The sequence below is a fragment of the Emys orbicularis genome, chromosome 13 (assembly GCF_028017835.1).
Source record: "Emys orbicularis isolate rEmyOrb1 chromosome 13, rEmyOrb1.hap1, whole genome shotgun sequence".
NCBI classification, from domain to species: Eukaryota; Metazoa; Chordata; order Testudines; family Emydidae; genus Emys; species Emys orbicularis.
Window position 1 is genome coordinate 3,684,208 of NC_088695.1, and position 25,993 is coordinate 3,710,200.

Consider the following 25,993-nt stretch of genomic DNA (forward strand, 5'->3'; position numbering starts at 1 on the left):
TTAAATGAGCACAGCTTCCTTTTGGCAAATCCATTTATAGTGAGTGTTGCAGATTTCAGACTTGATCTGATTCTTCTGTATTGCAGCACAGCTGTTCTCTTCCGCAGGACCCGATACCGTGAATCTGTGAAAGGAGTGAAGGAGACAGTCACAATCAGTGGGTTTAGAGGTGGAGAAGAGGGTCTATAGCAGCTTTTCTCCTTTCTTTCAGGATGTTGGGGTTCCAGCGTCATCTCTAGTCCTTCCCTAGATAGGCTAATACATGAAACAAGTTGTTATATTGAAGTCCAGACCTGGTGGAGAGGGGCACATGGTACAGAAACTTGCAGCAAAGTGATTAATCAGAGTGCTAGTGCAGAGAGGCCAATCTTTAGAACAGATGCAAATGTTCCGCTTTTGAAACTTACATGAAAAGTTGAGTCAATTTCAAATTTCAGTGAAAAAACAGAGTAGTTTTGATGAATTTTGAGTGATCTAGTTTTTTGACCAACTATGGAGGCAGTTGGGACTTTCTCAGTTTTGAAATTGATCAGCTTTTGAATTTTAAAATCTCAGATGTTGACAAAAAACAAGAAAAGATTGAAAAAATCGTGTTTCTCCCCATTTTGTAACCAGTTTTGCCCAGGAGTGTGGGGCCATGCAAACAGAGACCCGGATCCTGCAAACATTTATGTACTTGCCTTGATTTCCTCCCATGCATACTGCCATTCACTGCAATGAGACTTAACCCCATGTGTGTTTGCAGGATTGAGGTCTTTATCCTGTAAGATTTAATGGATGAAATCCTTGCCCCATGGAGGTCAACAGCAGATTTGCCCTTGACTTTAATAGGGCCCAGGGTTTCACACTATGTATTTATTGCAGACTCATGTCAAATACTCATCAAGAAACACTCACAGCGTTTGATTTAATGGGGAACCATCCACCCAGGTCCACTTCTTCCCTGGGGATGTGATGTTGAGTCCAATCCACACCGGATTTTGATTTCCTGTAAGATTCTGTGTGAACTCCTGTGACATGGACACGGTGTCAGAGAGAACAGAACATGGTAGAATTCTCTGGCTCCTTTGCTCACAATGCAAATGAGACCTGATCTCTAGTTTGGGTTTTGATCATTAATACTGGTGACAAGTGAGAACCAGATGAAACTCCAATTGAAAGTAAACATAACAAACAATGTATAGCATTAATTAATAACTGAGTCAGTCCTGTTCCCCTCCACCAAGATTTTGATGAATTTTGGTTATCATTTTCGGTGAACATCAGTAAACATTCTCAATTTTTTTGAATGACAGTTTTTACAATTTTTTGTGCTGTTTTTTTTTTTAAACACAGCTCTAATAAATAATTAATAGCATTTCAACCCTGGGCAAACATGTCAGCTGTTATCCACCTACTGCACCTCTTTCCATATAGGATTCTGTATGGAGTGAACAAACCCTGTGCAACGTCGCTATACAGCTGTTACCCAGCTGTCCCACCCCAGAAGTAGCCAAATCCCAGCGATAGCTGCGTGATTCCTGTCTCCAGTTTGTACCTAATCATTTTAACACTGTAAAATGTTTTGGGATCTACTATTAATGTATTTATTTATATAATAATTATATATATATATATAATGCATTTATTTATATAAAAATTTAATCGTTCCCAGTCTAAGTATATAGGCTTGGGACGATTCGATTTTTATCGGCAAATGTTGACTTCACCGTACACACACAAACTGATGAAAAATATTTCCATTGACAATAATCAAAATTTACAGAGAGGCAAAGAAAGAAAAATGTTATTTGAGACCTTAGCATTTGATTTAAGGATTCTTACTTTGTATATGTTGACTGTTACAAAACTTAACCTCTTTGAAACTCAACATCTACTGTCATTAACTAATTATGGTCCGACCTCCCTTCCCAGTGTCTGACCCTGCCCCATGATTTCCCACAACCGTGAAAATTTACAGCAATAAAAATTGATAAAAAATACTTCAAATCCATAATTCTGCACAACTGAAAATTTAAATGTTAAAAAATTATTAAAAATAAATGGAGAATATCTGTCAAAATTCTGAAAAAAAATAACATTTCATTTCCCTTTAAATTTTTCCTGTCAAAAACAGAAAAATTGTGAATGAAAATTTTACTTTCAAAAGTTTGTTGTTGGGAAAATAAAAGAGGGCTTCGTGACCTGCTCTCATTAACAAGGACACAAATATGTTAGGTGAAGTTTAGCACGTTCTTTACCAGCTCCTCCCGGTCCTGGATCACTAGCAGGTGAGATCCCCTCCATGAGCAGTCATCACGGCCCCTGCTCCAGTATTGATTCTCTTCAGACAGCCAGTAGCACTTGTCCATATGCGGCACCCAGTGCCTGGGGCAGAGTTTGCACCTGGAGCCCTCTGGACGGGGAAATGGAACAATTATTAAAATAATGGATCTGATTGTTCTGACCTGCTCCACCAGCGGAGACACATGGAGCCTTCACACTCAATGTTTTAATGAGACAAAGTGTAGCGCATTGGCAGAACTCTGGGCAGCGTGGCAAGACCATAACACCATGGGGTGCTCAGAGTAAGTGCTGGCTCCAATACCCCACTGTGATGCAAGGGGGCGCTGTGCTACAGGTTAGCGTAGCAGGAGGATCAGCAGGGCGCGCTCTCCCCTCACAGTCAGTGGCGCTGCGGGGGCGTGTGGGGGGGGGCTGTGTTCAGTTATCAGGGTAGAGGCTCAATAAAGTGCTCTCACCAGCCACTGCTGACCCCATTGCGCCAGTGCAGTGCTAGGGGGCGCTGTGCTGCAGGGCTCAGTAGGGAGTATGTTAATGTCAGTCAATGCTGGCCCTGATCTCAGCTGGGGCAGGGACTGTCTCTCGCTGTGTGTCTGTGCAGCGCCTGGCACAACGGGGCCCTGATCTCAGCTGGGGCAGGGACTGTCTCTCGCTGTGTGTCTGTGCAGTGCCTGGCACAACAAGGCCCTGATCTCAGCTGGGGCAGGGACTGTCTTTCGCTGTGTGTCTGTGCACACAGGGGCCCTGATCTCAGTGCCTCTAGATGCTACACATGTAATACACATATCAGCTAAAGAACTATAAAATCATAATTCACTATTATCGCTAAAGCTGCTTGTATCTTTCAAAGCTCAGATCACCCTGGCTGGCCAGTAGCAGTCACTGTTGAGGCTGTAGATTCCTGGCGATATTATAGAGGCTCATGAAAGGAGGGATGGGATACAGAGTGGATGGGAACGAAGGTGTCTCGGCTTTATGTAAACATCCGGGTGTGTAACAGTGAGGGTAAGTGACGGGTTGGATACAGGATGCGCGGGGGTTACCTGCCGAGCTGTTTTCCACCCCACACAAGTTTTGCTTCAGGCAAGATCGGAAATTCTCCAGTGTACGGTTGCACAATGTTGTGTTTTCATTTATCTCACATGAATCGCTCTTCGGAGCGGTCTGCGGGATGGCTGGCATCTGGCGATTCTGGGAAGGGCGCTGGCTAACTTCAGGATAAATTAAAGCAAAAAATTGGAAAAGACAAGGCCAGATGCCAGCTGGTGTAGATCAGCCGTAACTCCAGCCACAGGCGCTCCACCCCAGCTTCGTCCTGAGGCCCCGCCCTCACTCCGCCTCTCCCCCCGAGGCTCCGCCCTCACTCCGCCTCTCCTGCTGAGGCCCCGCCCTCACTCCACCTCTCCCCCCGAGGCCCCACCCTCACTATGCCTCTTCATGCCCCCGCTTCACCCCCTTCTCCATCCCCTCTCCCTTCCTCGCCCCACTGTCTCCTGCCCCATCCCCCTTCCCCTGCCCTCCAAACAGCTGATTGGGAGCCATCCCAGGGGCCACGCTGAACCACTGTGGCTGCTGGGAGCTGAGCACCTCCTATTTTTTTTTTTCTGTCTGTGCTTGAGGCCTGGCGCACCCCTGACGTTAGTGCCTATGGCTCCATCGGAGTCAATGGGCCAGATCCCAGCCGGTGTGAATCTATGTCGCTCCATTACAGTCAATGGGAGATCCCCTGGCAGTGTAAATCAATGACACTAAGGCAATTTATAGCAACAGAGAATCTGGCACAGTTGTCCCAGAATCACAAATTTCAAGTCTAGAAGAGACCATTTGGATCATCTAGTCTGACCTCCTGTATCCCCCAGGCCAGAGGCCGCCGCTCAGCGATTCTGGCATTGAGCCCCAACAAGGTGTGTTGAGTTCCCGGTGCGTTGCTGGGCCACAGCACAAAACCCGCAGCCGGGGGCTACTCACCCAGGACAGCCAGCACTAGCACAGCTCCCAGCAGGACAATGTTCCCGGCCCAGCCCACCCGCAGAGCGATCCGATGCCAAAGCGGGCACTGCGGACAAGCTGCAAGAATCAAGGGGGGAAATGCAGAGCCGGTTTGCATGCACCGGGGGAGATAACTGCCTGTGGTGCCCCCACACCCATTGACATCTGCAAGGCGACGTCTCTGCCCTTTAACGCGCTGGCCTGGCCTGTTTGCAGTTCTTGCCTGTCAGTGGAAACAAGCCCCCTTGTTTGGCTGTGGCTAGCTGAGCAAATTGCATGCAAAAGTCTCTGAGAAGGAGGTGGAGAAGACACTGCTCTTCTCACCTCAGCAGATCAGGAAACCCACTGCCGGAAGTGTGTGTGGGGGGGGGAGGTGAACGTGTGTTAATGATCATACAGAGATACAGTAAACTGATGTAAGCCATCAGCTCTGAGTGGATCTCTAAACTGAGGCTGGACAGGATGATTCCAATCATCTCAACTCATCTCCTCAACAGACGGGGCTGGGAATTTCACCCAGTATTTCCTGCCTCCAGCCCGGCAATACGTGGTGGGATGAAAGCGAGCCACAGCGTACATCGCTCAGTGACACACCTTGCAGGAGGCATCATCTCCTAAGGGATCCCTTTGTGCTGCGATCCCGGTTTAGAGGGGGGGGGAGGAGCTGTCAGACCCAGCGCAGAGACACCAACACTCTCCTTGGTTGTGACGCCCACAAAAAAACTTGACAATGGCTAGGCTGAGGGTGCAGCTACCACAGCTCCTCACAGCGCCCATTATGGGCTCGTTGCTCTCCCCATCATCTGTCTGTCACCTTCTGTCGTCTCTCGTCTTAGGCCCAGATTGGAAATGCCATAGGGCAGGGCACTGCCTTTTTATCCCGGGTTTGTACAGCCCCGAGCACAACAGCATCCTGGTAAATGACTGGGGCTGCTAGAGGCCACAATAATTAAGTGACTTGATCGAGGTCACACACAGAGTCAGTGGCAGAGCCAAGAACCAAAACCAGGTTTCCCACGTGCTAGTCTGGTAGCCTAGCAACAAGGACATCTAGCCAAAAGAGGCACTCGCACTGATACACTGGAGTGGGACTGCCTCTGGGTGGTGACTCAGCGAAAGCCCTGCTCCCTCGGTGGTTCAGAGCCGTAGCTGATCGGTTGAGGGACTAAAAATTCGTTGCTGTTTTTTATCCCCTCCAGGAATCAGCCCGACTCTAGAAGGAACTGGAGTTGGTAACAGAATTCTGTCGTCCTAAGGAACTCACCTGGCCCCGTTTCTGTAGTTTCTGGGTTGTGATGGTTCCGCATCATAACCCGGGAAATATTTACCCTCTCTGCACTGCTCTGAGACAGGGCAGCGCTGTTATCCCCACCTTGCGTAGATACCAAGCATAGGCACCGACTTGGTGGGTGCTCCAGGGCTGGAGCACCCCCAGGGAAAAATTAGTGGGTGCTCTGCACCCACTGGCAGCCAAGCTTCTCTCTCCCGCCACATGCCCCACCTCCTCCTCCGCCTACCTCTCAGCACTTCCTGCCTTGCCGCCACAAACAGCTGTTTGGCAGCATGCTGGAAGGGAGGGGGAAGAGTGGGAATGCGGCGTGCTCAGGGGGGGAGGCGGGGAAGAGGCACGGTCGGGGTGGGGATTTGGGGAAGTGGCTGGAATGGGGGCAGGGCAGGGGCGGGGTAGGGGTGGGGCCAGGGCAAGAGGGGAGTCGAGCACCCACTGGTGGGAGCAGAAGTCGGTGCCTATGATACCAAGGCCAGAAGGGACCATTGTGATCACCTAGTCTGACCTCTAGGCTAGCACAGGCCAGAGACCTGCCCCAAAATAATGCCTGCAGTGGAGCCATCAGAAAAACATCCCAGCTTGAGTTAAAAACGGTCAATGATGGAGAATCCCCCGTGACCCCTGGTAAATTGTTCCACTGCTTAATTACTCTCCCTGTTATAAATGTACCTGTATTTCCAGCCTGAATTTGGCTAGCTTCAAGTTCCAGCCATTGGGTTGTGTTAGACCTTGGCTAGACTGAAGAGCCCGTTATTAAATATTTGTACTGACAGCCTGGGAGCAAGTCACCCCGTCACCTTCTCTTTGTCACGCTGACGAGATGGAGTCTCGCACTGTAACGCAGGTTTTCTAACCGTTTAATCCTTCTCTTGGCTCTTCCCTGACCCCTCTCCAGTTCATTAACGTCTTCGTGATCTGTGCCACCAGCACCGGCCGCAGAGCCCAGCAGCGCTTGTACCGGTGACAGACACAGAGGTAATAGAACGCTGCCCTGTCTCTCCACGCCTGCTTACGGGTGGGAAGCGGAGGCACCGAGTGATGGAGGGCCAGCTTTCCTAAGGTATTTAGGCACCTAAAAAACAGGTCGGGTGTGATTTTTCTAAGTCCCACTGAATCCAACTTGCTCAGGCACCGACGTACCTGTGGAAGTCTGACCCACGCGCCTAGCTCAAGGCGACACATGGGGTGTGCAAAAAAGGACTTAAACCAGGTCCTCCAAGTTCTGGGCAAGTGTCCTTCCCCCCCGGGCCTCCCTGCTCCTTCTGCTTGGTCTCAGTACGTGTTGGCCGCATTCCAGTCGGGCAATGTGACGGCGCAGGAGGGCAGAGCTGTACGATACGCTGCGACCAACTGTGTCTTGCTCTCACTACGCCCACAGCCTGCATGAAATCGTTTTCTGTGCAAAGTAAAGCTGCAGTTACTCAGCACTGGGGTCAGAGGCGGATTTACCATAAAACACAGGGGGCCCTGGCACGGGGCCCCCCAACGACAGAGGGCCCCAGGGCCGGGCAACTGCGGGGGCAGAAGCTTGGTCCTGCCAGCAACTGCTGCAGGCTCCGCCCCCACCGGCAGCCAAGCTTCCCCCTCCCCCCACCTCTTCCCCGCCTCCTCCTCCGAGCAGGCTATGGACCCGCCCCTTCCCCTCCCCCCCAGGGCTTCCCCCGCTGCCAAACAGCTGTTTGCCAGCGCTCAGGTCACTCCCTGGGGGAGGGGGAGGAGCAGGGCTGCAGCACACTTGGGGGAGGAGGCAGAGAAGAGGCGAGGGCTGGGCCTTGGGGAAAGGGGTGGAATCGGGGTGGTGTCCCCGCACTTCACCTACACATACCCCCCCCCCATCCTCCTGCCGTGAGCCGCTCAGGGCAGGGGCCTGGGGTGGGGCAGTGGGCGGGGAGCACCCCCACGACCCCAGCCCACACCCCCAGCTCTGACTCCTGCACCCCCCTCACACACCCCCAGCCACCTGCCCTCTCTGACTCCTGCACCCTGCCCCCACATTCCCACCTGCACCTCTTGCACCAAATGGGAGCTGCTCCAGGTAAGCGCTCCACACCCCAACCTCCTGCCCCAACCCTGAGCCCCCTCCTGCATCCTAACTCCTAGCCAGACCCTGCACCCCAACCCGCAGCCCACTCCTGCACTCTAACTTCCTCCCAGATCCTGCACCTCTAGCCCTGAGCCCCCTCACACACCCTAAGTCCTGGCCAGACCCCGCACCACAACGCTTTTTTACATTTTTTTTTTATAAAGCACTTTACAATAGTTAGCTAATAGTACAAACAATATTTGGAAAGATGGTCCGCCGAGACCCTCAGTGATTTTCAAGTGGTCTGTGGAAAAATAAGTTAGACTAGAAAAACAATCAAGGTACCTCGCTTTATTTTCATTTACTTCCTATTACTTATAGGAGGGGGATGAAGAAAAACAGAATGAAACACGGGGACAGTGGGGGAGATAAGAGAGAATGTTCTTTTTCTTGGCTGGGTCCCAAGGAGGGACCCCCAAAATGAAGCTGAGCCCAGGGCCCCACTAACTCTAAATCCGCCACTGACTGGGGTCACATTTTCCTCAGCACTCAGGGCCAGATTTGCCAGGCATCAGTACCCACAGTCAGGGCTCGGTGTCTCAGGAGACAGCTTTCCAGATGTTCCCCATCCAACGGCAACTTGCAGCTGTGACGTCTATGGGAGGATTTCCAGAGATTAGCACCCAATGCGCTGGGCTCCCCTGGAACCTAGCCACTGAGTGGGGTGCCCACCCGAAAGCTGAGAGCCCCTGCAAATTTGGTCCCACTTGTGGTGCTGAGCATATAAATAAATTAATTAATTAATTAATTAATCAAGGCATACGGGCCAGATGCTCAGCTGCTATGAATCAGCAAAGCCCTGTAGATGCCAGTGGTGTTACCGCGATTTACACCAGGGCCAATCTGGCTCTTAGACTGTCGCTGGTTTGGAAGAGTTCAGAGACACTGTCTCATTTACCAGTCCAGAAGCGAGTCAAAGCATTTCGATGACCTTCTGCTACGGGCTAGGTCAGTGGTTCCCAAACTTTAACAACCCGCGAACCCCTTTCACTAAAATGTCAAGTCTCGCAAACCCCTCTTAAAAATGAAAATTTCCCAGGATTTTCTCCTTTACCTGAGTATAAATTATAAAAGCAGTGATCTTGGAAATATAAAATTTGTTTTTATGACATGCTTATTACACACTATTTATTAATAATTATTATTTATCATTACAGTATTTTTATTACATTATGAAAATGGCAACACTCTTCCCAGATCTCACTTTCGTAGCTTGTATCACTTTGAATAAGCTGTTATAAGACAAGGCTCCTATGTTTCATCAAGGAGTATCAGATGTGAAACAGCATGAAGGTATTTAAGAAACCAACTCAAAGAGTTCCTCCTACACAAGCACTCCGGGCTTGAGCAGTCCAGACAAACAACGCACGTTACAACAAAGCTTAAACTTGTTCTTCATAATAATTTTAAAACCAATACTAGCTGCCTATTTAATTTAAAAACAGCAAAACATATCCCCCTCCCTTTCCATTTCTTATAAGGAGTCTTGAAGTTTAAATCTCCTCAGTGTGATAGATATGCTTGCTTTGATCTGCTTAGCTCTTGGAAGTCCAGGGGCTCCGGTCTGCTTGCCCCGTGCTACCCGGGGTCCCTAGGGACAGCTCTGTCTGCCATTAGGGATTTTTTCTAGAGACCCCCCTGTAACATTTCGTGAACCCCCAGGGGTTCACGAACCCCAGTTTGGGAAACAATGGGCTAGAGGAACCTAAACCCGGACCCCCAGCTAGTGCAAATCAGCTGAAACTAGAGTGACCAGACAGCCAGTGTGAAAAATCGGGACAGGGGGTAGGGGGTAATAGGAGCCTATATAAGAAAAATACCCAAATATCAGGACTGGCTCTATAAAATAGGGACATCTGGTCACCCTAGCTGAAATGCCACCATAGTCTACAGAGCTGATTTCACATGTTGATTATCTGGCCCTGCATAGTGATGCCCAGACAAAAATCTATGTGAAGGTGGAGCGAAGATGGAGTGTAATTTAATAGTAAAAGCATTCCAGGGGTGTTATAATCATCCTACCACCAAGCACTGCCCCAAAGGAATCCAGGTCTGGAAATGCACAATTAAGGCAGCCACACAACGTTATTCTGCCTTGTAGTGATGCCATGGAGTACATATACAATTAGGATGAACACATTTTAGCGTTTTGGATGCTGGGTTTAATGAAGCTGATTTGAAAGAGACATTAGATTGTCTTCAGGTTATTTTCTTTCACAGAGTCAGGGCTGATTTCAGATCTCAGTGACCCTGTTCCAAATCTGGAGTGACTCCACTGCGATGGATTTTGTCAGGGTGCATTCTGATCTCAATTACTTTGTTCCAAATCCAGAGTGACTCCACTGCAATGAATGGGGTCAGGGCTGGATTTTGAGCTCAGTGACCAGAGTTAAATCCAGAGCAGACCCACTGAAATCAGTGGAGTTAGGACCAAATTCTGATCTCCGTGACCCTGGTGTAAATCCGGAGTTAATGCACTGAAGTCAATGAAGCTGTGCCCGCTTACACCAGATGGGGATCTGACCCCTAGTGCATTGCTAGACCTGCTATTTATCAACATTACAGTCGCAAAAATGGAATCCCAGCCTCCCCAAATCCACCCCCTGAAACACCACCACAAAGTGAAATCCACTCACTGTGATGCTGAGCCGGGGCCGACGTGTCGCTGGGCAGGGAGCCTGCCGGGTGGGTTAGATAAGTGTAGATTACTCCCTCCTCAGCCATAGCCAGCAAAGGTGACAGGCAGGGAGCTGGGTGTGAGGGCACCGTCCTTGTGTCTGAGGTAAGCTGACCGACACCTCTTCTATCAGGAAATATTGTCTGTGTGGAAATATCCCCACTTCTGACCACTGCATGGACTTTGGCGAATGGCTGAATAATTTGTTCCTTCCTCCCCAGCTGCTCTTTTGAGCGTTGGGCGCTCGACTCTGCTCAGATTCGATGGAGATTCTAATTCAGTCAGGCAGCAAATCCCAGCCTGGAGCCAGAGCAGACAGTCGGGTGTCTAGCTCCTGGCCCTCTGCTTTTCTCTGTGCTCGGAGACTCAATGGTCTTTGCGGGGGCTGTCCACAGCAGCCAGCTGTCAAAAGCCTGTGTCGCTTTCTTAGCTCAAGAGGCGGAAATGAGCTCGAAAAGAGGGTGGGTGGACAGTTTTCTAACAAAATCTTTTCTTGGGGGTTTCACTCAAATGACATTTTTGGCAGAATGCAGCCACTTTCCTGGGAAAGTTTGGAATGTTCGTCCCCCAACTAACCCCCCCCCCCCACACACACACACCCCGAAAAGGAAAGGCTTTGGTCAGAGGATTGTGTGGGGAGGTTGCAGAAGAAGTGGGAAGTTTCCACTGAAAATGTTGATGAAACTGGCGAGGAAAAAAATCATTTCCATCAACGTTGTCCATGGAAGAACAACCAGCATTTCCCAACGGTTGAAATCAAACGTTTCTGGCACGGTTCCACGGCGTGGTCCAAGGAGCGGGAAATTGGTGGGTTTTCATTACTGGCATAAGGACCTTGGGGCGGTTGTTTCGTTATATGTGTGGCTAGGCTTGGGCTTCCTTCACGGCAGCTAGCACCTTAAAAATAGCAGCGTGGATGTTGCCTCAGGCGAGCAGCTCAAGTCCAGGCCTGTCATCTGCCTTCCCTCGGGTCTGAGCCCAAGTCACTAGCACCGTCCCAGCCACCCTGCCAGTTTTTGCATGCTAGCTCCAGTGAAGCTCGCATGACTCTTTGCTCAGGCAGCCCTAAGTGGGAGCAGAGACTGGCAATGAACTACTCTCCTGCACGTGCCCCCAGCTGTCCTTCAAACCTCCCGGCTCATTGACTAGAAGCTGGCGAAAAAGGTCACACACACACACACACACACACTCCCCCCACCCCATCAGTGAAGTTTTTCTTTCCACTACAGAAGACCTTTCCAGCCCACCCACTGCTCTGAATGTGGTGCTATGCCCCAGTGACCTACGGTGAGGTTTAGAACCTAGCATCAAACAGCTGGCAAATGTGGCTGTGAAAAGTGATTAATAGTTTCATAGATTTAAAGGTCATTAGAGCGTCTTGTCTAACACCTGTAACACAGGCCAGAGAACAGCAGTAGTGCAGATGTTGAGTCCACAGCAGGTATTTGAGTTAGAGCAGGGGGTCTCAAACTGGGGGTCGGGCCTCCTCAGGGGGTCGCGAGGTGATTACATGGGGGGGTCGCGAGCTGTCGGCCTCTACCCCAAACCCAGCAGTTAGAATAGTGTGCATTATAAAAAGAAGTGTTTTAATTTATGAAGGGGGTCGCACTCAGAGGCTTGCTGTGTGAAAGGTGAGCCACATCCAGCCAGTACCAATTAATACCCCTTAATTGGAGCTGGGCTAACAGGGGCCTGGCCAGAACCTTTTCGGCCAGCACCCTGTTACACTCTAACTCATTGGTTCTCGAAGTTTTATATTGGGGCGTATCTTTTAGAAAGTTTAATGATCCTTGACAATACTTCCCTCCGTGGTGTATAGATGTATCGCACAAGGACAGGCCCCTATAGACTTGTCAAAAGTGAAAGTGTTAACCATTTTGGGGTTGAAAAAAATGGCCTTTTCAAAACCAGATCTTTTCACCCATAAATGTATTTTGAGGGCTTTTTTGGAAAACAAAATATTTAGTTACTTATCATTTTTCCTCTCCCCCATCCCCTTTTTTCCCCTCCTCTTGTTTTTTTCCAGTGGCAAAAGGAAAAAGATCAGGGGGATGGGTGGAAAGAAGAAAAAATCCACACCATCCTGCCCCTGAAAAATGGGGGGGGGGGGGAATTGAAAATGAAAAAGTTCTAAAAAATTTCTGATGAAAATTTCCACACACACAAAAATGTGAATAAATGAAACATTGAAAAACCTTCCAAATGAAGCAGGGTCCATCGATTCTAAGGCCAAATGGCACCACTGTGATCATCGGGCCCAGGGGTTGTCAATTATTTTTTGTCCACATCCCAATTTCTTGGTCACGGTCTAGTCAAGGTCCAGACTCCATAATTTAAAAATGCCCCAACAACAATGATAATAAATAAGTAAAAAACAAAAAGATTTTGGGGTCCGTTCAAAAGCATCTGGTGGTCTGGATTTGGCCCATGGTCAGGCTACCCCTGACCTCCGACCTATGTAACACAAGCCATAGGATTCCTCGGAGTTAATTCCTCTTTGAACTACAGCCGGGCTTTCAGAAAAAGGACCGCCCTTGATTCAAGAACGTGGAAGCTTTCGTCCATTTTTCAACCAGCCGTAAGTCCTTATCATGCAATCCGATCCTTGCCCCCATTGCATTGTGGGTCATTTTTGCTCAGGATTGTCGGAGAAATCCCTCTGACCTGGGGAACTGTGGGAAGAGGGAATAATCCCCGCGGCTGCATGGAAGATTCCCACCAAGATTTATTATTACGTTACCATAGCACCAACATGGTCCCATTGCTGCTCTACATACAAATGCTAAGCGACCTTCTGTGAGTGGTTCTCAACCTGCGGCCCACGGGCTGCTTACGGCCCAATCAGCACACAGCTGTGGCCCATGTGACAGCCTCAGGGCCATACATGTAGTATATATATAGTGCGGATGGGATTGTGACCCACATAACACATAGAGAGCTGCATATGCATCCCACTATGGTAAATAGGTTGAGAACTGCTTCTGTCCTGAAGAGCTTGCAACTAAATAGACAAGACAGTGGGTGGGAGAGGAAACAGAGGTGAACTGACTTGCTGAAAGTCACCCAGATAGCTGAGCTAGGACACAAACCTAAGTCCAATGAATGCGTCTGGTGCTGCCCTACCCACTGGACCACACTGCTGCTAAGTTAGGAGCTTATACATCCATGAGACAGAAGCGCAGACCAGGGAGTATCTGAGAGCCCGCTGCATGGCATACGTCCTGCAGCGGACTGAGTGGAGATTCAGGGAAGCAGGGAATGCGCTCCGGTCCCGGAAGAGAGCCATGGACCAAGAAAGACGGAGGGCTGGTCTGCATTGAAAACTTATGGCAGCATCGGTGCATGTCTCGGGGGGAAATCCACGCCCCTGAGAGATGCAGCTGTACCGACCTAACCCCTAGAGTACACAGCGCTAGGTCGACAGAAGAATTCTTCCACTGCCCTACGTACCACCTCCCGGGAGAACCCCTCCCGTTGCCGTAGTGAGTGTCCAGCGTTTTAAGTGTAGCCATCACTGGGCCGTGTGAATGCCCCATTGTTAGGTCTGCAGACAAAACGGGGGCTGCTGGAACTAGCCTCAGGGGCATCAGGGTTTGCAAATTGAGCTGCAGCAGGTCACACCTCTGCAAGCAACCTCACGGTCACACTGGCCCACAGGAAACCGTCTTCGGGAGAGAACGCCGCTGCTAGCTGAGCAGCCCTTCGCACCCACAGGTTATCACCTCCGGCTCATCAGTCCACCCCTGCACTGTCCCTGCTGCATCCTACTTCCTCAGCTGCTGGGGTTCTCACGGTGTCGCAGAACGGGGCTGCCTGCTGCTGGGGGGCAGGGCGGCAGAGCGGTTTGCTGTAAACGTGTCACAGTCGGCTGGGCCCACAAGTCTGACATTCTGTATAAGGTGATGTCCCGAGACGACCCATACCTGCCCATAGTGGGGGGAACAGAGCGAGGGCAGCCGCTTCAGCAGATGTTACTGAGCATGCTCAGTCCGCGGGAGCGTGCTCAGAACAAGCCAAGCAGTAAATCTGGAGGGAGGAGGCATGTGACCCCATGTGACCCCCCCACACACATACCACAGTTGCCAACTTTCCCGTGGTAAATCAGCCCCCCGACTTTCACAATCAGCCCAAAATCAAGCTAATCCCATCTCAAAACGAGGCCAAAACAAGCCAATCCCTAAGAATCCCAACACTCTATGTGACTAGATCCCTGCGGCATGCAGTCTGGGGCTGGGGTGGGCCGCTGTGCACTCCTGACTCTCGCCCCTCCTTGTCCCTGTTTGCCCCCTGTCCCCGCTGGCCCCCCTTGCCCCTGCTTCCCCCTTGCCCCTACTTGGCAGGAGCCAATCAAAAAAAAGAAGCAACAAGCTACAACAAGCGACAAGCTACAAGCCCACTAGACAACAAGCAACTCACAAGCCAATTAAGCCAAAAATAAGCCCAATTTCTGAGGTTTTTTCCCATGGGTTTGGCATGTCTGACACACACGCGTTGCCTCTGGTAATATCTTTTATGGGATCAACTGTCTGTTGGTGAGAGAGACAAGCCTTCGAGGTCCACCGAGCTCTTCTGCAGGTCTGGGAAAGGTCCTCAGCGTGTCACAGCTCAAAACAAGGTGGACGAGATGGTTAAACATAAGGAGTTAATGTGTTGCAAGAAACCACTCCGAAAAACACAGGCCGAAGAATTTCACCAGTTACTCCTGTACTGAGCGCAGTGACTTGTGTTTGACTAAAAGCATCTTACGGAAAGGCATCGAGACATCAAGAGACAGCGCATCCACCACTTCCCTTGGGAGTTTCTTCCAGTGATTAATCACCCACACTGTTAGACATTTGTGCCTTGTTTCTAACAAGGATTTGCCTGGCTTTAGCTTCCAGCCTTTGGTTCTTGTTCTGACTTTCTCGGCTACATTAAAGCGCCCTTCAATAGCCAGTATTTTCTCCCCATGAAGGCTGTGACGGGGCAGAGTGGCCCCGCACTGGTACCGCAGGGATTAACCCTTCCTAGCACAGGAAGCCACGCTCTGGGAGCTCTGCTGGGAATGGTATAAAAGGTATAAAAGCCGCAGAGGAGAAGGAGGCACGCCACGCCACCAGCTCCCGAGGAGAGACAGCTTGCGCACTAGGATCTGGAGGCCAACCAAGCTGGGACACACCCTGAGGCACGCCACGCCGCCAGCTCCCGAGGAGAGACAGCTTGCGCACTAGGATCTGGAGGCCAACCAAGCTGGGACACACCCTGAGGCCCAGACGGAGGACATCACAGGAGGGGAACAGACCGGAGGACCCCCCGAAGCAGAGAACCTGGCGTTTATGGTAGGAAGTGACCCAGGGGAGCTTTAGAGGCAAACGGCATTAGAGCCGCACAGACGCTCGGCATGTTGCGGGCGGATCCCCGCTGAGCTAGTGGCAAGGGGAACTTGCCACTATCAGGGCCCTGGGTCGGGATCCTGTGGAGAGGGCGGGCCCGGGTCCCCCTACTATTCCCACACACACACACACGCATGGGAATTATATGGACTCTGGCCATTGAGCCACACTGCCCTGACACTTGGGGCGAGTTTCATGGACTCTGGCCACTAGGCCGCACTACCCCACTGGTGAGGGGGGAGTTATATGGACTCTGGCCATTAGGCCGCACTGCTCCAATGCTGGGAGCGATTTATATGGACTCTGGCCGTTAGGTCCGCCCACAGAGAGGCGAGCACCAAACATTTCCAAACTTGGTAGTGGCTAGGGCTACTACATGTCCGGCTTTTCGGTCTATAAACAGCCGTCCGGGGGGATTTTTAAAAATCTAAAAATGTCCGGGATTTCCCCCCGTTGGCTATTTATGGACAGAAAAGCACCGTCCCCAAGCCCCGCAACCCCGGCCGGAGCGCAGCCCGATGCCTGGGCTCTTTAAAGCTGGCCCTGGTCAGGGGACCGGGGGTTGGATGGGTCGGGAGTTTGGGGGGGGGCTGTCAGGGGGCAGGGGTGTGGAGAGGGGTTGGGACAGTAAGGGACAGGGAGCAGGGGAGTTAGATGGGGCTGGGGGGGCTGTCAGGGGGGCAGGGGTGTGGACAGGGGTTGGGACAGTCAGGGACAGGGAGCAGGGGGGTTAGATGGGTCTGGGGTTCTGGGGGGGCTGTTAGGGGGGCAGGGGTGTGGAGAGAGGTTGGGACAGTCAAGGACAGGGAGCAGGGGGGGTTAGATGGGTCTGGGGGGGCTGTCAGTGGGGCAGGGGTGTGGACAGGGGTTGGGACAGTCAGGGACAGGTAGCAGAGGGGGTTGGATGGGTCAGGAGTTCTGGGGGTCCTGTCGGGGGTGGGGAGCAGTTGGATAGGGCATGGGAGTCCCTGGGGGTCTGTCTGGGGGCAGGGGTGTGAATATGGGGTGGGGGTGTGGATAAGGGTCGGGGCAGTCAGGGGACAGGTAGGGTCGTAGGGGGTTCTCAGGAGGGGGCAGTCAGGGGACAAGGAGCGGGGGGGGGTTGGGGGTTCTGAGGGGGGCAATCAGGGGGTGGGAAGTGGGAGGGAGTGGATGGGGGTGGGGCAGGGGTGGGGATAGAGCGGGGCTCCTCCCCCCAGTGTCCTCTTTTTTGCTTGTGGAAATATGGTAACCCTAGTAGTGGCGAGGTTCTGACACCCCATCCCATCCCATCCCTCCACAAAGGCCCTTATTTGGTTTCTATTTAATGCCTGTAGTTAGAGCCAGTCAGGAAACAGAGGAGGAGAGGTTCTGAGGAAAAATGTTGACAAGGATGAAAAAAATCATTTGGCAGAGTTTTCAGAGGAGAGTTGAAGGCTCGTTTTCGGAGCGCAAAACCAAAACTTGCAAGAAAGGTGACAGTTTTTAAAACCTTGGCCTAATGATGGCGGCGTGACTTCATAGCCGAGACACAGCCTATGCCAATGGATGGAGCTTTTCTGTTGTAGGAACGCCACACTGGGACGTTAGCTATGCTGACGGACACATTCTTCCATCGCCATAGCTGTGTCTACAGTGAGTTAGGTGTAGCTCTGTCCATCAGGGATGTGTGTTGTTCATAAGAATGGCCATACTGGGTCAGATCGGGGGGGGCCGGACTGAGGCTCCGGACTGAGGCCGGACTCTACACCGGGGGATGGACTGAGGCTCCGAGGCACCCCCCCCCCAGAGCCCAGTCAGGGAGAGCTGCGCTGGCAGCTGTGGGGAGCGGTGGCGGACCCTCCACCTGCCCTGGGCAGGGGGCCCAAGCAGCCCTCCACCCAGTGTCCCAGCCTCCTCACCCAGGGCAGGTGGAGGAACCCAGGCTCCCCACAGCTGCCAGCGTGGCTCTCTCCAGCCCAGCTCCGGCTGGGGGATGGGGAGACTCGGAGCCACAGCCTGACCACAGTAAGAGCCGGGCAGACAGCTGTGTGGAGCCACGACGGCCCCTCCACCTGCCCTGGGCGGGGGGCCGAGCAGCCCCTGGCCCTGTCCCCCAAACCCTCCTCCCAGGGCAAGTGAAGGATCCGTGCCACTGTTCCTCACAGCTGCCCGCCTGCTCTTACTGTCAGAGCTGCTCTCCGCAGAAATGGTCCCGTGGATATAAAGCGGATACCCATGGATTTGCAGGGCTCTAGTCAGAGGTTTAGGGACACTGAGAGCATGGAATTGCATCCCTGACCGTCTTGGCTAACAGCCATTGATGGACCTGTCGTCCGTGAATGTATCTAATTCTTTTATTCACACCCCTAACTGATGTCGCTACGTCGATTCTGACTTTTAAGAGCTAGTCTACACTTCTCAGAGCTAATCTACAGCTGTGCCGCTGGAGCATGTCAGTGTAGACATTTACTACATTGATAGGACAGGGTCTTCCTCCTTTCTGAGCGGCAGTAGCTAGGGGTTGCTCAGGGGTGTGAGAAAACACACCCTATGGCACCATAACTATGCCAACAAACTCCCAGTGTAGATACAACTAGGTTGACAGAAGAATGCTTCCATCGACCTAGCTACCGTCGTTCAGGGAGCGGGATGTTCCTACACCGAGCGGAAAAACCTCCTCCATTGGTGTAGGCTCTGTCTACACTCTGGGGTGGTGCCAGCACAGCTACGGCAACCTAGCTACACTGGTATAGTCTCTGTAGTGTAGACACAGCCCAGTTTCCATATCTGTAAAATGGGTGTAATCCTTCCCTCCCTCACTGGAGTGGTGCGGTGATAAACTCCGTCCCCGGTTTTGAGGTGCTGACCTACTGCAGGGATGGGAGACCAGAAGCGGTTAGATTAGGCCTGATTCACACAGTGTCTCAGCTTGAGAATGGAGATTGGAATTGTTCCTGGCTCCTACCCCAAAGCCTAGTCCATGAAATCACATTACCTCGGCCTGGTCTATATTAAGAAGTTAGGTGGACATAGCTACGTAGCTATCAACATAGCCCTCGGTGTAAACACAGCTTGGTCGATGGAAGAAGTCTTCCAACCCCTTCCATTGGTGCGTCTACACTACAGTGTTATGCCAGCCCAGCTACGCTGATGTAACTATGCCAGGATAGTCTCCATAGTGTAGCTATATTCTTAGCAGCTGCTCTCTGATGCTATCCACCCTTCTGTACTTTTTGGGGGATAGCACACTGGAGGAGGAGAACTCCTTTGCAAACCATAACGCAGCTCTTCAGCATCGAACGCCCTATTGGAACAACAAGGAATGCAACTGATTAGGGGCATGGAAAGACTTTCACATCAAAAGTATTTGGGAGTGTCTGTCTTTGAGGGGAGATGGAGGGGACACCATAAATGTACACAGGATTAATGGAATAGATTGGGCACTGCTATTTTACCTGTCTCATGACACAAGAACAAAGTCATATTCAGTGAAAACTGAAAAGGGGCCAAATTCAAAATCAATTCAAGGAAATACTTCCACACACAGTTAGCCTGTGGAATTCATTGCCACCAGATATAACAGGCCCCAACAGGATTTAGGGACAGGAAGTCACGATGCCGGGGTTCAATTGCCAGCTCTGGAAAAAGAGAGTGCTATGTAATAGAGCAGGAGCGCCTGGAATCTCAACCTCTGGGCTCTATCCCCAACTCTGGGAATTCAGTGGGATCTAGTGGTTAGAGTGTGTGTGGTGTTATTCCTAAATCTGTTAAATCGCTCTTTCCGTGAACAAAAGAGGCGTCGAACTGGGAATAGTGACCAGATGCTGGACTTCATGTGTTCCAGTCATTGCACAGAATAAAAGGGTTAAATAGATCATAGCTGCTTCTGTTTACACACGAGTATGGTTGTGTATTTTATTACAACGCTGGCCACGCTCCCTCCATTGGTGCGTAGTCAGACCCTGCCCCCTAGGGGTGACAAGTGGATAAAACAGTGAATGAATCCTGCAATGATTCTCTCCAGCGGAGGTAAAGCTGAAATGTCCTGCTCTGAGTTTTGTGCTATACAATGTGATTAGTGAATTTTCTTGTCACTTTAGCACACTGCTGGGGGTGGGGAGGACAGTAGGAGATGGAGAAATGGAATGACATTCACTGGGGTTGTGAAATGACACCGCTACAAATAGCAGACCATTTTTGAATATTTTTGGCCTAACATTTTTTTCCAGGGAAGAAAGGCTTTCAACCCAAACAAACATGTTCCCAGCAAATTTTTGCTTTGGTCAAAATTTGCTGGGTTTTTGATGAAACGACAGAAAATAAAAGCCAAACAGTTTCCCACAAAAATTGGGTTTTTTTCACCTTTGAAAAAGTGGAAATCAGACATTTTTGAGGAAATATTTTCCATTTCCAATACAAAAAACATTCAGGTTTTGAAAACTGAAGAGAATTATTTTTTTTCTGAAAACAGAAAATATTTTTACAGAAAAAATTCTGATCCTGAGCACAACGGGGCCCTGTTCTCAGCTGGGGCAGGGACTGTCTCTCCCTGTGTGTCTGTGCAGCACCCTGCACAATGGGGCCCTGATCTCAGTTGGCTTCACATTAAAGCACGTGCTTAAATCCTATTGATTCAACATTAAGCATATACTTACACACTTTGCTGAGTAACTGGACTCAAGCACTTGAGATTATGGTAGAACTGGGAATAGAACCCAGGACTTCGCATTGTTCTCTTTATCCACTGAGGAAGGGACAAGAAGTAATGGATTCCAATTGCTGCAAGAGCGGTTTAGGTTGAACATTAGGAAAAACTTCCTAACTGTCAGGGGAGTTAAACGCTGGAACAAATTACTTAGGGAGGTTGTGGAATCTCCATCACTGAAGAGTGTTAAGAACAGGTTAGACACCCCTGTCAGGGATGGTCTAACTCAGTGTTTCTCAACAACTGGTCCATCGTGGACCGGCATCGGTCCCTGAGATGGCCCTGACACAGTTTAGGAAGGCTGCAAGCCGGTCCCTGGCATCATAAAGGTTGAGAAACACTGGTCTAGATAATACTTAGACCTGCCTCAATGAAAAGGACTGGACTTGATGACCTAGTGAGGTCCCTTCCAGACATACATGTCTAGAATTTCTATTCTATTTCCTAACCACTGCAATATGAAACTAAAACTACCTAGAGTGCATAGCTTCCTCCTCTGTTATTGGTAATGACCGCTTGGATGTTATAAGGCTTCCCACAGGTAGATGAGTCAATTGCCACTTGACTAAAAATAGTGTGACCTTGAAACACCTTTTTCTGCTCACCACAAACTACCCTGGGGCTGCCTTGTTTACGTCTCGCTTCGTCATCAGAATTTCTGATTGTCTCAGGGTTCTTTTAAATGTCCAGCCAGGCGCTACACTGACAAGTGATCAAGAAAATTCTCTCAGTCAAATTAGCATCTATCTATTTACAGCTACTTCCGGTCAATCTAAACCCAAACCTAATCTGTTTAAATCTATTTCATCTCAATTTAATCCTAATACGGACAACTCTAAGCCTAAATTGTCAATTTATATCCAGCTTATCTAAATCTAAAGAAATTTGCAGATTACACAAAAATTGGGAAGTAGTAAATAATTAAAAGGACATGTCACTGGCTCAGGGCGATCTAGATCTCTTGGTAAACTGGGTGCAAACAAACAATATGTGTTTTAATATGGCTAAATGTTAATGTGCACATCTAGGGACCAAGAATGTAGGCCAGGCTTACAGAATGGGGGACTCTCTCCTGGGAAGCAGGGCCTCTGAAAAAGATTTGGCATTCGCCGTGGATAATCAGGTGAACATGAACTCCCATTAATACATTTTAATCAAATGTTAATCCATTTAAACACAATGTATTTCAATTGAATCTGTCAAATGGAGTTATAGTCTATTTTAAATGAATCTATTTAAATCTAATTCTAATCAAATCTATTAAAATCTAATCTATATGCACCTACTACTAATCTATAATCGATTTAAATCTAAATCTAATCAATCAAAACCCAATATAATTAATTCGGATTATGTATCGCTATATCTAAATCTAATCTAAGCATTTATTCTATGTTCACCACCCTGCTGCCGGATTCAGAGCCCAGCTCGGAAGAGGATTTACTAGTAAATTTTGTTCCTTGCGCCATCTGCCTGTGTCCTAGCAGAGCTACAGGATACATGTGATAAAACATTAAAGCATATAAGTGTCCTCCTCTTTATGGTGAAAGCTGCCAAAACTGGATGATAAGAGCTCTATCATCCTGTTCAAGGGGATATTTTATGATCCTGTCATTATCCCTGTGTCCGAGGAACATAAAGTAGATACAATGTAGGCAGAATAACCAAGACAACAGGAAATGTAGGCTTGCACCCAGTGCCTCTTGAAGTCACTGAAAGGCTCCTGTTGCCTGCACCAGGATATGGGACAACCCTTTGGTACATATGCGTAAGAAACAGATTCGCTCTGAAACTTACCTGGCAGGCTCAGAATGATCACAGCCCGCTCCAGGGCAATGTTCTCTGCGAACGAAACCCCTACTGTGATTTTATACCAGCAAAGAGTCAGGGAAGAAACTGTAGAATTAAAACCACTGGTGAAACCTCGTCGGAAGTTGTTGAGTGGCGAGCTGAAATCAGTGAAAAAATCCACTAACATTGGGTATGTCTACACAGCAAAAGCTGTGTATGGGCTACCCGAACTAAGCTAGCTTGAATCCAGCTCGGATGGGTGTCATGGGGTATATCAGACCCTCTGAGGCCCCCTGCTGAAGGCCTCGTGGCCCTGCCACACCGCGGCCCAGAAAAGGGCAGTGGAGAGAATCCTCCAAGTTGCCTAGAGTGGCTGTGTGGGACACAGCCAATCAGGGCCCAGCAAGCTAGTATAATAGGAGCTGCAGGGTCAGAGTGAGTTCAGTTCCTTGCTGGAGCTGGAGGAGGGTGGATGGTGTATGGCTGGCTGAGGGAGCTGCAGGTCCTCAGACAGGGCAGTGCGGCCAGAGCGAGAAGGAGCTCTGGGCTTGTTGCTGGGACTTCATCATGACAAGGCCCCGAGGTAAGAGCGGTGACGTCGTGGGGCTGCAGGAAAATGGTCCAGGGAATTAGAGCAGTGGTGCAGCGTAGCTAAAGGGATACAGCAGAAAGCTGCTACCTACAGGGCTCCTGGGCTGGGACCCGGAGTAGTGAGCAGGCCTGGACCCCCCCCCCCCCCATTAGCCCTTGTGGGAGAGGCCTGACTTTGAGGCACCCCAGAAGGGGAACTGACCCCTTTAGTGGCCCAGCAGGAGAGCTGAGGCCTGAAACGAGGTGAGGACATTAACTCTAAGGGGAAGCCCTGGAGTATGGCCCGATACCAGGGCTGGGACCATTGATAGACCACGGGACGAATTAAGGGCCTAAGGCCAAGAAGGACTACAGGGAAAGAAAGTGCAGGCCCACACACGCTCCACCAGGGGGCGCTCGCAAGAGGTGAGTGCACCCCATTACAGGGGGTAACAATAACAATTAAGATAGTCCAGCACAGCCTTCAGTGCTGGTTAGAGAGCCCGAGCTAGGCCCTGGGTGTGTACTCCGCTTCTAGCTCATGCTGAAGCCTGGGCTGTCACCGTTTTCACTGCTAGTGTTAAACCCAAGCTGGCTGGATCCAGCTAACTGCAACTAGAGGTGCTGGGGGTGCTGCCACACCACCTGGCTTGAAGAAGTTTCCATCAGTTTGGTTTAATGGCTCTCAGCACCCCCATTGTACACATTGTTCCAGCGCCCCTGGGATGATGTGTTTCTGCTCCCAATTGCTGGACAAATTTTCATTGGTGCTACACCGCAGACCACTGGATGAATTCGGTCCAGAAAAATTGGAGACAGCAAAGACAGCTGGCCCAGAACAGAAATGGAAATCCACTGGGGAATGGATTATTAAATGCCGGGATTGGAATGGTATGCCCATTCGTGGACCGCTGCTTCTGGTCCCAGAGGACCAGCATGGTGTGGTGGGACGACATTGTCTTGGAAACCTGGGATGACAACCACTGGCTGCAGAACTTCAGAATGAGAAAGCAGACCTTCATCGAGTTGAGCAAGGAGCTCGCACCAGCCCTCCAGTGCCAGACCACTTGTTTTTGCTGATGCATATCGATGCAGAAGCAGGTGGGTATCACTCTTTGGAAGCTGGCAACACTTGACAGATACCGGTTGGCTGCAAACCAGTTTGGAAGTCACCTGTTGGCGGTGATTAAACAGGTGTGCCAGGCTTTTAGTACTATGAGCTATCCATGGGGGGCTGAAAGTCTTTGAAATTATAGCAGGATTTCAGTGGACAGTTTTTTCCGAACTGTGCGAGGGCCATTGATGGAACACACATCCCTGTACTTTGCCCACTGAAAAGGGCCAGTCAATTCGTGAACTGAAAAGGACACTATTCATGGCTCTCCAACGTTTAGTGGACCACAGGGATCAGTTCATGAACATCAACCTTGGACACATGGGAAAGGTCCATGATGCCAGGATGCTCAGGAGGTTGGGATTGTACCACATGGGGAAAAGGGGACATTATTCCCCAGAAATGATGCGATTATGCATGGAGTTTCTGTGCCAAGATTTATTTTGGGAGACCCCCCCCCCCATACCTGCTCCTACCGTGGCTCACGAAGCCATACCCTGACATCACCAACCCAAGAGAAAGGGAATTCAACTACAGACTGAGTAGCTGCCGAATAGGAGTGGAGCGCCCCTTTGGGCATCTGAAAGCCCGTTGGCGATGCCTCCGGACCCATCTGATTGCCAGTGTGACCAATCCGGATCATCCCAGCATGCTGTGCTTAGCAAAATGCAGATGAAGCTAAACGGGAATATTTCCACACAGAGTAGGCACAGGACAGAACTGCTTTCCAAAGCCAGACCCCACCTGTATGCACCCTGCTCCTGGTTCCTGATGGTCCAGGGGAATTCATGATGCCGTGTGCTTGAACATCATGGAAGAGTGGGGAGCTGAGCTAGCAGGTGACTTGGGACTGTGGCAAGGCACAGTATTGTGATGCTGTGGTGGTGCTGAAAAAGCTCAATAGACCCTTGAAGCACACGTGTATAACAACATACTTTGGTGGGTTTCAATCCCCTGCAGCTGCCGGTAATGTACTAAGTGAAAGCAGACCGACATGGGAGGCCTTCACGGTTAAAACCTTTGGATGTGGTTTTGTGCTAAGAAAACTGTTAATGTACTTTAACACCATAATGTTTTTGTTGCATGTTCTCTGTTCTGTTTTGAGGTGGTTTATGGGGAGCATTGAAGTATTATTAATGTAATTCAAAAACAGTTCTGTAAGGTTTGGTGAATGACTTCACACACTCCTTCCTCACCATTATGTCTGACCAAGACCTTGTCTACACTACAGGTTACTTTGGTATACATTACGTCGGGAATAATCCACACCCTGGAGGGACATAAGTTATACTGACATAAGAGCTAGTGTGGACAGTGCTATGTCAGCGGAAGAGCTTCTCCAACCAACATAGCTACCCCTCTCGCAGAGGCAGGAGTTATTAAATCGATGGGCGAGCTCTCACCGATTGGCTTAGAGAGTTTCCGCCACAAGCACTACAGGGGTACAGCTGCACCAATACAGCTGCCGTAATGTAGATGTAGCCATGATTGCCTACAGCTCTTATGAAGTGCTACGCATGACTACTCCCAGGGTGTGACTACTCCCACACGTGTGTGTGGTAACTATTTGGTGGGGGAGAGCACCGCTCGGTATCAGCTATCTTCATTGTTTCTTTACTTTTGCTTTCTTTGTCTGTGTCATCAGTGCATTGTGGGGACGGCCCTGGAGGACTAGAGATATCCACGACCTGGTACATTCCCCTTCCCCCTGTCCTTGCTGCATGGTAGAACATGTATGGGGCCAGGCCTCAGCAGAGGCCTGAACATACCCACACCCATTATGTGTGCTAGCATTCACGCACTTCATTCTCCTTTCAGGAACTCAGATCTGGCTGATCAAGGGTTAGGGGACAACAATGCATAAGTAACTGTGTACAGTCACAAGTGTATATGCACCCTTATTGTATTGTTGTATAGTACTGCCTATCCCTCTTCTACCAGTAGGGGTCATCATTTGTCTATATGTTGTTCCTACTCTAGATAGTATCTCTTTTTGTGTCAAGCTAGGTATCCCATTACTGCCACCAGAGTTCAGCATCCATCCATAGTTTAGACCTTTTATAGAACCACTATCCCTCATTGTAATAAACAGTCTACCATATTTCCTGCCATTAGGGGTCAGTGTGTGCCCAATCCCATTCTTTGCTCCTACTACAGAAA

The 25,993-nt window shown here is 50.0% G+C and overlaps 1 protein-coding gene across 1 annotated transcript; it reads right to left on the reverse strand.

Moving 5' to 3' along the window:
- Positions 1-10,367, reverse strand: LOC135888368 (killer cell lectin-like receptor subfamily B member 1B allele C). Its single transcript, XM_065416174.1, has 6 exons — positions 10,280-10,367; positions 4,252-4,350; positions 3,327-3,494; positions 2,241-2,395; positions 898-1,010; positions 1-124 (listed from the first exon to the last, which is right to left on the reverse strand). The coding sequence occupies exons 1-6, from the start codon at positions 10,365-10,367 to the stop codon at positions 1-3; spliced, it is 747 nt and encodes a 248-aa protein (XP_065272246.1).
- Positions 10,368-25,993: the final 15,626 nt, after the last annotated feature.

Excerpts from the sequence above, each read along its gene's own strand:
- LOC135888368 (XM_065416174.1), bottom strand. The coding sequence starts at position 10,367 with ATGGCTGAGGAGGGAGTAATCTACACTTATCTAACCCACCCGGCAGGC. Across the intron at positions 4,351-10,279 it reads GGCCCCGGCTCAGCATCACA|CTTGTCCGCAGTGCCCGCTT; the intron begins GTGAGTGGATTT and ends TGATTCTTGCAG. Across the intron at positions 1,011-2,240 it reads TCCAGGACCGGGAGGAGCTG|GAGTTCACACAGAATCTTAC; the intron begins GTAAAGAACGTG and ends TCCATGTCACAG.